The 12,559-nt window shown below is 47.3% G+C and overlaps 1 protein-coding gene across 1 annotated transcript in view; it reads right to left on the bottom strand.

Moving 5' to 3' along the window:
- Kif5c (kinesin family member 5C) overlaps positions 1-12,559 on the bottom strand; it is a 150,826-nt gene that overhangs the window by 44,386 nt on the left and 93,881 nt on the right. The window contains exons 12-15 of the mRNA XM_040745317.1: positions 11,205-11,377; positions 6,527-6,595; positions 4,119-4,325; positions 1,782-1,928 (exon numbers count right to left, since the gene is read on the bottom strand). Of these exons, the coding sequence (XP_040601251.1) occupies positions 1,782-1,928; positions 4,119-4,325; positions 6,527-6,595; positions 11,205-11,377 (596 nt within the window). The remainder of the gene's footprint in view (positions 1-1,781; positions 1,929-4,118; positions 4,326-6,526; positions 6,596-11,204; positions 11,378-12,559) is intronic.

The following is a 12,559-nucleotide window of genomic DNA, read 5'->3' as shown; positions in this document are numbered from 1 at the left end:
GTCTGGAATCTAAAATTAATCTCAAAACATCCAGTGAGTATTTTAAAGTACCAGACTTCCAGCAGGAAGGACCTTAGTGACAAAGCACAGGCACGCTTTGATTTCACTAGCGTGTTCATCAGCTCCGTGTTAGAACTTAACTTACAAACGCCTTCCCTCACTCTTCTTGGCAGCAGGTGCCGACTTCCCACAAATCAGCTGCACCTGGTCCCGTGAGGCCTTTAACCAGCATCAGAACTGCCGTGCTCAACACCAACATGTGGCACTAAAACTTAACAGGATCGCCAGGCTGGGACTGACAGACCGACCTGGCGGGCCAGCACACACTCACAGGGACTCAGGAAGCACTCAGCGGCAACCAAGGCACAAAGCCTTAGGTGTTCAGCCTAGGCCTGCGGCGCCTTCCAACGGCTTTCTGTTTCCCAGAGGAGATTTCCAAATTGTGCAGGGGTTCCCAGTGCTTGGCCATTGCCAACACACTGCAGGGTCGCCCAGCAAAGGCGTGAAGTGCTTTTCAGAGGGCTCTGTTTGCAGGATCTGTGGGCAGCAGGTTAAGGAACTCCAGTCCTCAGCCCGGCGTCACCCACAACCACGGCACCTACTCCATCCGAGGTGCTCTGTCGCTGGAAAGCTATGCTCATCACAACTGTGCCACACTAGCCTTCAGGGGGAGGGGCACGCTTTGGGGTGTCACCACCCCCCTCAGAAGACGGCAGTCCACCTCAAAATTGTGAAGCTGACTCCGTCTGATGCGTACCCCAGTGAGGCTATTTTTATAATTCCCTACCCTGTTTTCCTGGTCAATGACGACAACCAAGCATTGTGCTTGGCTCATAACATTCTTTTTGTCTCTCTTCCTTCGCGTCCCAGCTCTGAGACAACCTTAGACCACCCTCTGTTTCCCCGCCTCTCTCACTTCCGGGCCCTCAGGAAACCCGGTGTGCTTAACTCCAGGGGAGAAAGCCATTCTCCTATTCTCCTTTGCAATGGTCCACGTGACCTACATCTGGCCAGCTGCATGTCCTGGGAATTTCTGGCATATAGCTCCCTCCTGGATAAAAGTAGTCAGTATTGCAGCCCACGCTGCCCGGGACGTAGTCGGGTGAAGATGTGATGATTGGCGCCGTGGCAGTGATCTTGCTGCATGAGGCAAAAGCTTAAAGATACAAAAAGGACAGCCAGAGAGGAAACAGAATGGCTGGGTTCTCTGTAGTCTTGAGCCACTTCACAGAAACAACGTTTGTTTCCCTCACTGTAATACAGTCACCTGGAGAACCTGGCGAGAGGTTAATTTCTGCTTCAGTGTGTCTGAGGTAGGTCTATATCGCTAATTATCCCCAGGTGATGCAGAGCACACCCAATAACAGGCGCCTGGCTTCTCCTGGTGCGGAAAATCAAGTGTGGTTTTCTCCTCCTAAAGCCACCGGTAGCTGCCTATGAATTTCAGCAGGAAGCTTTCGTAATCCATACTGCTTGGCTGGAGAATTCTCAGTGCATTGGATTCATGAGTGGGAGACACCTGAGGCCCCAAATTCCCCCCAGCTGAGCCCCAATATGGGGACACTGCACGTTAGGCTGAGGAATAAACCAAGTCACCGAGACCAATCAAGACTGGAAGATGCTCCCCAGACCTGAAAGGCAAATTGTTCCTCTCCTCCACTCCAAACTCCATGTACCATCTTTTCTTTTCCTGCCTTCAATTATTCCCCAGCACGCCACGCACGCAGACCACCCCGAGGCTCGGGTGCCCTAATCCCACTGAGGACAGAAGTCTGGCTCACCGTCTTCACGTCGTTGGTGCCGATAATCCCGCCTATCTCCCCCAGATCCTTCAGCAGCAGGTTCAGGATCTCGGTGGCCCTCTTCCTCTGGTGGTTACTAAGCTCCTGGAGCTGGTTCAGCTCTCTCTGTGTGGTTGTCAGTGTCATCTGGAAAAACAAATTCAACCACAGGTTACCAACGTGGCCCGTCAATTTCCTACCTGCAGCCTCCAGAGCTCAACAGCCCCTGCCAGACCCAGCTCTTTGATCATCTCTGATCTCAGAGCACGAGAACCCGGAAGGCACTCGGTTCTCTGCTAGAGGAACTTAATACAGAGATGTTATCGCGTAAGACCTGATATGTTTTAGTTGACAAAATCCATGTTAGCAAAGCAAGTTATTAAAAATGAATCCAGGGCCTAGAAGACGGCGCAGCGGGTAAAGGCAAGAACTAACTCCAGCAAACGGTCCTCTGACCTCCACCCACAAGTGAAAATAAGGATTTTTAGATAAATAAAAGGCTCAGTCAATAAGGTACTTGGGACCTGAGTTCAATAACCCAGAACTATGTGACAAAAAACTAGGTCTGGTGGTGCACCCTTCTTATCTCAGGGCTGGGAAGGAATCCTGCGGCCCCACTGGCCAGCCAGGCTAGCACACTCTGCGAATTCCAGAAAAATGAGACTGTCTCAAACAATAAGACCAACAGCAGCGAGGAATGATGCCCAAGGCTGACCTCTGACCTCCAGCCACATGCACACAATGGTGCAGAAAGAGGCCCTTATGTTCCTAGGACTTAACCACATTTCCTAACTCACCAAGTGCTGTTTCAATTCCCTTCTTCTAGTTAAAGGTTCCCAGTCCCATGCTCAAACAAAAATCTGTTCCCTGGGTCACTTCCAAATACCCTAATTAATGGGTCTGGAATCAGTGCCCCAGACAAAATGTTAATGAGCATAGAAAATAACTTAAGACATCTCTAATACTCGGAGAAGACAAATTTTTCAAAATTACTCAAACTCCATAGTAGACCTCCTTCAGAAGCAACAAAAGCTCTGTTTTCTCACCAAACTTCAGCAAAGCAGTCTCTTTTCTACCTTCCATGTTTATTACCACCAGAAGTAATGTGTTCTTAACTCACAGCAATGGACTACGTCTCTTCTAGAATCTTGCTGCTAACTCAGCCAATGCTGGAGCCAAGTCTTCTACTCCTGGAGTCTCGCAAATTAGTTCCCCCAGTGTATCTAGTCACTGCAATTTATTTAAAAACCATGAAAGCAGTCTGATAACAGTTGTTTTGCCACAAAATTAGAAGCACAGTATGGAAAATCTTGCCTTACTTCGAGAAGCACAAAACACAAAGCACAGGCCGTTGGAACCCGGGAAAACACAGGGCAGAAGCAGCGTAGGTGTCCTCCCTACGTAAGTCTGCAGTGATTTAGGACGCCATTGCCAACTGTTTCACCTCATTCTTAACACTACACACGCAGCAGTCCTTTCTCCGGAAAGCCACTAGGAAGGCCTTTCTCCCTCCATGCGGTAGGAAGTGGAGAGCACTGTCCTCACCACCCGCTCTGTGTGCCCAGGACTGAGGTTTCCATAAGTCTGGCACAGTCCAGGACACCAGGCCATTAGGCAGAGGCACCAACAGCAGCAGGCTGCCACCAGGCAACTTCTCCACCACCCATCTCCAGGCAACAAAGGACCCGGCACAGTCACCTCGCCAAAAGCTCCTGCCGCCTGCCACTAGCTCACCTAAAGGCCACAGCATCTGTCTCCCTGGGTTTTCCCCAGCAACATGCAGGCTGGATGCAAGTTACCAGGACTGGCTTACCTCTGGCCTCCTGAAGCTGGGACAAGAGGCTGGCATCGCGGGGAGCAGTCTCAGTCATTAGGATGCAAACAATGGAATGCATACTGCTCTTTAATAACAATGCCCTCTGTCTTATTCATTGCACATCATTACCGTATCACAATGTTCAGTGCTTACCACAAACTGCCACTAACACTCACGCCACTCAAGGAGCAAACTGTTGTCAATTTGATAGATAAAGCAATTAATATTCAAGATGTTTAGACATCTTGCCTGAGGTCAAAGAGTCATAAGGTCACATTTTTTTCACTGAGCTTTTCCTGCCTCTAGCATCTGCATTCAACTATTTCCAGAAAGCCTTCTTGCTGATGTTCTAAGTTTCCTGGGTGTACAACAGCTGTCACAGGCAGTCTGTGGTGAAAGGACCTTTGAGAGAGGCCTCAGGGAACAATGTGAGTCTCCCAGTAACAAGCATTCAGCCAAGCGCCTTCCTAGATAAGTCTGTCAACTAGGAAGTCCCGCCCCTTTCATGCTATTGGTCCAACCGTTTTCTGGGCCAGCTCATCCGTCAGCTGCTCGTTGGCCCTGGTCTTGTCTTCCACCTCCTGTGACTTCTGGTCATAATTGACAGCCAGCTCCTCCAGGGCCTGCAGGACCTCCTTCACTTCGTCTTTGGCAGCCTCGTTTTCGATCTGGAGGCGTGCCAGCTCCTCCTGTATCTTCTCATAGTCCCTTCTTGTGGAGGCTAGAAGCTGGGGAAATCAGAAGGGACGGTGACTCCACCAGTTATGCGTCAGGGGCCTATGCTCCTCTCGCACAGAGCAGCTTCCTAACGACACACAAGAGAACAGGTTGGCAGTGCTCAGACTGTCAGGGGCTCTCGCTGTATGGCACAAACACTAAACACGTCTTCAAATGTTATTCCAAAACTCTTTTCTCCTTCTTTTTCCTTCTTAGCTTGAGACTCTTGTGCTTAAGTCAAAGAATGAACTACGTCCATCTAATCACACAACATATCCAGTTTTTAAATGCTAAATATAAGAAAAATAAATATTTTACCAAACCTAAAAAAAGAATGAACCACACACACACACACACACACACACACACACACACACACACACACACCAAGGTGTAGCGAGTGAGCTGGCTGGCTTTCCCATGTTTAACAAAAGATGGGGGAACCATTCCTAATGACTAAAGTCACACTGGCAGAGCTTTTGAAATCAGTGCTATGATTTCATACTGCACATAGGTTGATTTCACAACCACCAAAAAAATAATGAAAACAAAGACACGTTTCCTCACTGTGTTTTAGGGATGTGTAGAAACATATACCCCAAACACTGACATGTGGTAAAATGAGTTCCTGGGCTCGTACATAGTTTCTTTAGCTTTGTTCTGTTATTTTCTGATTTCCCTAAAATAAGCAATGTATTGCTTTGCAGAAAAAAAAAAGATGTTAAGGTTTGAACTGGAACAAAAGGAATTGATCCAAGGCAGCTGTACCTCCTTGGACATGCAGAGAACAGCAAACATAAAAAGTGGCTTCAAGAACACGTGAGAGAGAAACCTATTAAATGCCGCTCACGTGACTCAAAAGGCACAGATTGTCTCCCGACAAAATCACAATCATTACATTGTAAAGATGACGGGAAACAAAGAGGAAGGAAATGGTTACAGGGACAGTTATTTCTGGGTGTGGGGGAACTGAGATGGGGACATCTCTCTGCCACCTGCCGTCACTGCATGAAAGGAGCCAATCAACAGCACTTTAGCAATGAAGCGAAAAGCATCGTAAAGCACAAAGGAGAAAAACACTTAGGCGATCTCAGCAAGAGAATTTCGAATTATCTATGCTTGATAGATTGGCTGGCTGTGCTCCGCTTGGGTTCCTGTATGTAAAATCCATGGCAAAACAGTGCAATCAAGGCATTTAGTGTAGAGCGGAATGCCGGCAGGGGGCGCTGAGAACAGCCGGCCTCCTTTTTTAGTGGACCACATTTTAGTAACACAGCACTGGGTCCCACTTCACTTTCCCTCTGATCGTCTACGTTTGATTTCCGCTTTGTTTTCCCTGTGGGACAGAGGGAGGACATGGTCTAAGCCAAAACATAAACCAGATTTCTGCGATAGTCAGGTTATAGAAGCAGCTTAGGTATCCATCAATAGATGTCTAGGTAGAATGGATGGATGGATGGATGGATGGATGGATAGATGGATGGATGGATGGATGATGGATGATGGATGATGGATGGATGGATGGACAAAAGGAAAGGCCGGTTGATAGATGCAGATGATTGACAGATACATGCACACAATGAAATTTTATTTAGTAATAAAGATATAGGAGAGTATGCCATTTGTAGGAAAAGACTGGAGACATCATCACATTTAGACAATTAGCCAGATGCAGGAAGACAAATGTCACATACTTTCTGTTCTCCATGGACTCTAGAGAGTGATCTTGGAAAAGGGGGCAGAAAGAATGCAGGAGAGGGAGGTGAGGGGGGGGAGAATGGGGGTGGGGTAGTAAATACGATCAAAGTTAATTAGACTCGTGTATGAAAATGTCATAGTGAAACCAACCCATTCTGTGTAAATGAAGCCGCTCAAATGCAGAGGTGACGTATCCTAAAACAGCAGAGTGCTGCTCTGTGTGGCTGAGCAAGAGCCACCCTCACCCTATCGCCTGGAGAGACGTGGATGCCCTTCCAGGGCGAAGCATAGCATAGAGCAACTCCGCAGGCCTCGGAGCACTACAGAGTCACACGCTAGTCTTCTGTGCACAGCCAAGCCAGCCTTTAGCAAGCCCTGATAAGAGAGCTACCAAGAAATCTCCACATGCTCTAAGGTTTTGGAAAGGTCGTCTGCAAATTACATTTCTAGGACTAACATTAACAAGAAAAACTAATAAAAATTTTTGTGAAAAAGAATTTATTGCATACTTTACCTCATCCTGATCCAACATCTGCTGCTTTAGCTTTTCAGCCAGCTGGCTCTGCTGGTTAATTTCATCATCCTAAAATGAGACACCATGCTTAATTTTGGGTTAGTTATGTCAGTTTCCATACCCTGGCTTCCCTTCCAGAGTCAGACACCAGGAGGCCAGTCCTAAGTTCACTCATTAGATTGGGGGAGGGGGCGGTACAGGAAGAGACAATTCTGAGAGCTTGCTGATTAGTGTGTTTCTTCACCCAGCCTTCTTTCTAGGAAATGTAATATCTACAGATCGAACCCAAATCTTGCCCATCCTGAAATCAGAGATCTGGTACTTGGGCACTGAAGGGACTCCAGATCCATCCTTCCCTAAACAAAGATGTTAACAGACTGGACTGCCAAGCGCATCTGTGTCCAGGAATGCTGCCAAGTGATGGGAAGGACGGACCACTATTTCCACACCATGCCCATTAGAGTAGTAAAACTAGTGCTTATGTGGAATTTTCTCTTTGGTATCAATAGACATCCCTCTGGATTAGCAATCAATAGTCTTGTCAACTGGAAGACAAAACAAGCAAGCAAACAAACCCTGCAACCAACCGGGTGTGCACGCAGGAATGCCAAGCCCAGCCGCTGCTCAAGTGGGAAAAACAGCAGCTCTCTTCACTGCCATTAGGTGTCGCTGCTGAGAAAGCAAGAATGCGAAGCCACCTCTAAGGAAGGAGAGGCGCCAGGCTTGACACCTAACCACCACAGAAGCACGCGGCCTTTACTGCTCTGTTTCCATGATTTAAGTGACATTTGAAGTACAGTCTGTGAAAAATGACAGTGGGGCTTGAGGCTCACCCATCCGTCAGTTTTAAGAGGAAAAGTGCTATTCGCTGACCTGTCTCCGGCTGCACACCAAGCAGTCAAAGCCAGTCCAGGCAGGACATTACACTGTCTCTGTGCCAGACCCTGCTTCAGGGTTATCCTCATTAAAAACCCCTCTCCCACACCTTGGGAGAGGTGAGAGGGGTGGGTGTCACAGAACCTCTATTCCGCAGACACGTATGGTGGTGTCTGTGCCAGCGCTGGCTTGTGGTTAGTGGACGGTGTAGCTAGTGCCTTCCAAAGAGCACCAGAACTCTCAGGTCTGCAGGCTCTGAACATCCTTATTCTGCGTCTTTGGCCCTTCCTACACACTTGCTCTCACTCCCCTGCTCCAAAAGCCCATTTGCGCCAGGCGGTGGTGGCATCGGTTGGGCAATGGTGCCTTTAATGCCAGCACTCAGGGAGGCAGAGGCATGCAGATCTCTCTGAGTTTGAGGCCAGCCTGGTCTACACAATGAGTTCCAGGACAACCAGAGCTACACAGAGAAACCCTGTCTTGGAAAACAAAACAAAAAACAAAAACCAACAGCAACAAAAAGAGAAGGCGCATTGGCACCGAACTTTATATACTAACATTTCTTCAATGGCTGTGTAAAATATTGATGATTTTCCTCCCCACTCAGATCTCTGGCAGCACAGCAAAACTGCCAGGAGTTGTCGCTTGGGCAGCTAGCTCACTGTTTTGTGGGACATGCTTTTCTTCACGTCCACACACTTAGCATGCCGGTTACAAGGCTCAGTTTTGTATTTCTGCCCCTTCGAACAAGAGTAAACAGCTTAGCATAAAAGACCAGGAAGTTCAACCCCAGGAGTCACTATCTCAGCATTCCTTCGGGGAGGGGGGAAACCTGCCCCCAAGTGAGGGAAGGATGAAGTAACTTGCGTTCTCATACTGCACTCTTGGCAAACCTGGAGATACAGTCTTCCTCCCTGACAGGTGATAAATGGAAAGGGGGTGAAAAGCGGGGGGGGCAAGCGCGGGGGGCAGGGGAGGCGCAGCCCTATCCGGAAAGGATGAAGACAGGGTTCTGCTGGAGAGTAAATCAGTACTAAAGACACATCCTGAAGTAGACTTGCCCTTTTTATGAGGGCAGCTTTCTACGGATTTAGTGTTGTCTGTTCTGACTTCATTTTAATTTCTAAGTCTTTCTGAATGAGGTGTGCTGTGCTTTCCACACAGCAAGGGCATCTCTTAGAACATGTTTAAGCATGCTCACACAGCAGATTTCAGAGCACTTTTCAAAAATTAATTTTGTTGTTGGATTTTCTTATACATGAAATAACATGGTCAACTTTTAATTCTGGAGATGTTTTTGCTACTCAGTAATTAGTACAGTATGTAATCAACTTGCAGTTCTTGAATTCACTGCCTCCAATGAGAGATGGGGTCAGTATAAATATTTTAATGCTATAACCCAGCTATCCATTATACTGACACTCCTTTGATGGCATCATAGATGTGGCTTCTCCATCAAGCAAAGAGAACACACAGAGGAGACTAATGAGGGACCTAGCAGTTATGGTATACTGTTATATATTGAAGATTTTAGTCCCCACTGCCATCTTTGAAGTGACATCTGTGAGCCCTGAGTTACGGATGAGAATAGCATACAGGCACGCAGGGCATCTCCTCCAGGCCTCTTATCATTAAGTCACAGGTCTACAAAGCTCATGCTTTTCCATCAAGCGGCTGGCCTTGGGGTGTATCTGTCCTTAAGCCCAATGAAGAACAGCACAGAGGGTTTTGGAGAAACTGTGTTATCTTTCTCCCACTGTGTCCTAAAAAGATTCACTAAGGATAACCAGTTCCTTGGTTAAAGGACGAAGGTCAACATGAAATGAGTGTGGGACTCAAGGCCAAGGGCTATGAGAACTCCTTCCTGCTCCAACACCAAAGGGGCTGGGAAAACTTAAGAAAGACACATGCAACTACCCAGGCTAATGCTTCATGTCCAGATACTTCCAGTCCTACCATTCAGTAATCCAAGAAGACACCAAGTTCCAACTCTCGCATTCTCAAACCATCCAAATGCCTAAGTCACCAGAAACATGGAGCTATCTTTTAGAGGCTTTGAGGGGACTTAAAGACTGACAAAGAATGACAGCTGATAGGACATAATCACGCAGCTCACAAACAGAGCTGACAGTAGACATGGCCTCTGGGCTCTGTTCTTTCCCACATCTCTCAACATCACAGAACCAATTCTGACCCGCCATCCAAGAAATTTGTAGATACGGGAATCTGTGAAGGGAGGGATTACATGTTTTTCTTCACCGTTGAAAGCAATAACAGTTCTTTGGATAAATCAGGAAGTTCATATAAACTAGTAACATACTGTTGATCTCCCCTTGCCCTGTTGAGGTCTAAAGTATAATACCCATGTAGAATAAAGGAGAAGAGGATGCCCAGAACACGAAGGGCAAAGTACCTTGTTCTCTTGGGTATGGGTATTTTGTGAGATGTGTTTTCAGAAACTCAGGATAACTCTGCTTTAATCTTCGGGGATCATAAAACTCCCAGAACCACAAACAGTAAACAACTGTCCTCAAGGCAACCAGTCACAATCAGCTTGCAAAGGTGACACCAGACTCTGGGCTTTACCCCAAAGACAGAGCCCTGTAAGATTAACGGTGATTTGCCAGAACAAAGCTATTACATCCAGGCCAGAGGTGTCCTTATGGCACCTGAGCTGACCCACCACAGAAAAGATTAAACCAGACTGACAATATCAGCAACCTTGATGAAATGAACTGAAAGAGCTTAGGATAGCCCATGGGCAATATGCCAGGAACACATGACATGTTGACTTAGTTTCTGTGCCTCTGGGATTCCTAACTTTACTGGTGATGAATGACATATGCTGTTCAAGGAGTCTTTTCATTATTCTAACCTTTGCAGTTACATGCCTAAGCGAGTCCTAGAAGTTTGTCTTAAGCATCCCCAATTAATGTGGTCAGCCTCCCTCATTCAACAATGTGTCTTTGAAAACAGCTTCACAGTAGACAAACCATTGTCTTTAGTGTGATTAGGTGCAAAGCTCAGGATCTTAGAGCTGCGTGGTTGAAGTCACACTTGAGTCTTTGGAGTCACCTACCTTGTCCCAGGCCAGGGCTACTGTTGACTTTTCCAAGAAAAGCAGAGGCAGAGAAAGGAGGGGGACGACAAACACCCATGCTCACCCACACAGCCCTCCTTTCCTGGGTAGCAATCTACCCAGACAGACTACTGGGACTGAGCAGGTGTCTATCTGGACCTCCCACACCCCCAATTCCTGGTTCTTCTGATCAAACATCCATGAAGGTTTCTATTCCCACAGCAATCAAACTAGAGAACAGGAATCAGGCAGCGAGGCATCTGTGGTTGTCTGCAGCCCCACTTCAGCTCCAGAGGGCTTTGTGCTTACCGGCCTGACACCTTCTTCCATCTTTGCACCAAGGTGAAGGCTGTTGGTCTCTGGCTAATACATATAATAGGCCTGCAGAAACCGCTCCTCTTAGAAAACACTAACCCCACAAAGCCAAGGAAAAGCAAGATGAAAACCTATCATCTCTATCTTCATTTTGTATCTCTCTTCACCTGGTGTCAGGCACCTGATTACTTCTGCATATAAGCATATTAATCATTCAGGGAGTGTCTACCTAAACATTTGCGCTACCTAACCTTTCTCAGCCCCCTGCTCTCTGATGTGGTAACTCTGATCGAATCTTCCTCTTACTTATCTCTGCCATTGAGAGATAACATGACTTATCTCTTTAACTGGGGCTGAGTGGCGTCTCTGGGGGCCACAGAGACAGAGCTCTTGCCGTGAACCACAGACCTTATCATCTAGCTGCCGGTACAGACTGGAGATCTCCTCGTCATACTTCTCCTTCTCCTCAGAGATGCCGACAACAACGGGGGTGATGTTGTCTATGACGGGTGTGTTGTCGCAGGGCTCCAGGTTCTTTTGGTCCTTGGCACTGATCTGCTCATCCTCAGGCACAGCTTCCCCTGGGAACACACAGCAAGTGGGGTGCTGAGGAATAAAGAAATCAAGCATGCAACCCTCCAGGAAGAATTCTAAAAATAGTCACCCTGGTGACAAATACACAGAAGACACAATAAAAAGTCCTGCGTACAGCTAATGTCTGTTCTTTCTATCTGGGAAGAAAGGTGTGGCTAATTGATCAATGCTGGGTCTAGGACACGTGGCAGAAATCATATGGCGCCACTGGTCACAGTGCTTGCAAACGATCCAACCCCGGCACTGCCTGAGAGCGCCTGCACACATTTTCCTTTTGTGGAGGACTCTGCTAGCACTTACTAGAATCATATTCTCTCTAGTCACTGATTCAAAGGGAAACAGACCTCTGAGGCATCCTAATTACCAATTAATTATGTTACTGTGTCATTAGTAGAAACAGCCAAAGCAAGGAACACAGTGCCACTGTTTAACTAGAACGCTGTGGGACCCCAGTCCTGCCAACCTGAGACTCTCAGGAGGGGGGCGGTGTCGGGGCAGCCTCAACTCAAGGATTGGACCTACCCTGTGCAATCGCTCTCTCCACCATCATGCTCTCCCCCAGGAAGCCAGAATTAATTGGCTCTGCTGGAGAGTTCAAACAGAATAATTTCTTGTGATATCAGGTAGTCCCAGGGAAAGAAAAAAAAAAAAAAAAAAAGACAGCCAATCTAGAATCTACACACCTCTTCTCAGCCTGCAGAGCAGGGTTTGCTGGGCCTTCAAAGGAAGAAGGCTCAATTTGGCAATGCAAATGGAGGAAGAAAAGGCACAGATTTCAAGCTGGCCAAAGGCTGCCCCAACACGAAAATCATCAAGCAAAGACAGAATGCAAGGAGCAGATCCTACGGAAACCACGTGGCCTAACTCTTTCAACTGCCTTCTAGGAAAGCAAACCCACAGCAAACACACTTCTCCACCACAGCACTCCCCAGCAACTCCAGGCTCTCCCTCCAGCCCCTGAGCACGCGGGCAGGCAGTGCAGGCCTCACTCAACTTCTCAGTCCATACTATCCAGTCTGCAAAAATTTCCCAGGAAAACTGCCCCGAGCCAAAAACGGGAGCAAAGACAGAAGAACCGAGATCTTAGTCTGTAATTTCATAAGCAGTGTATTTCATGCCTCAGGGAACCCACCTGAACACAGTGCCCATTATCTCAGTATAAACAAAAC

This window comes from Mesocricetus auratus, unplaced genomic scaffold (genome assembly GCF_017639785.1).
Source record: "Mesocricetus auratus isolate SY011 unplaced genomic scaffold, BCM_Maur_2.0 Super-Scaffold_100004, whole genome shotgun sequence".
NCBI classification, from domain to species: Eukaryota; Metazoa; Chordata; class Mammalia; order Rodentia; family Cricetidae; genus Mesocricetus; species Mesocricetus auratus.
This window is presented reverse-complemented; position numbering and strand designations above follow the sequence as displayed.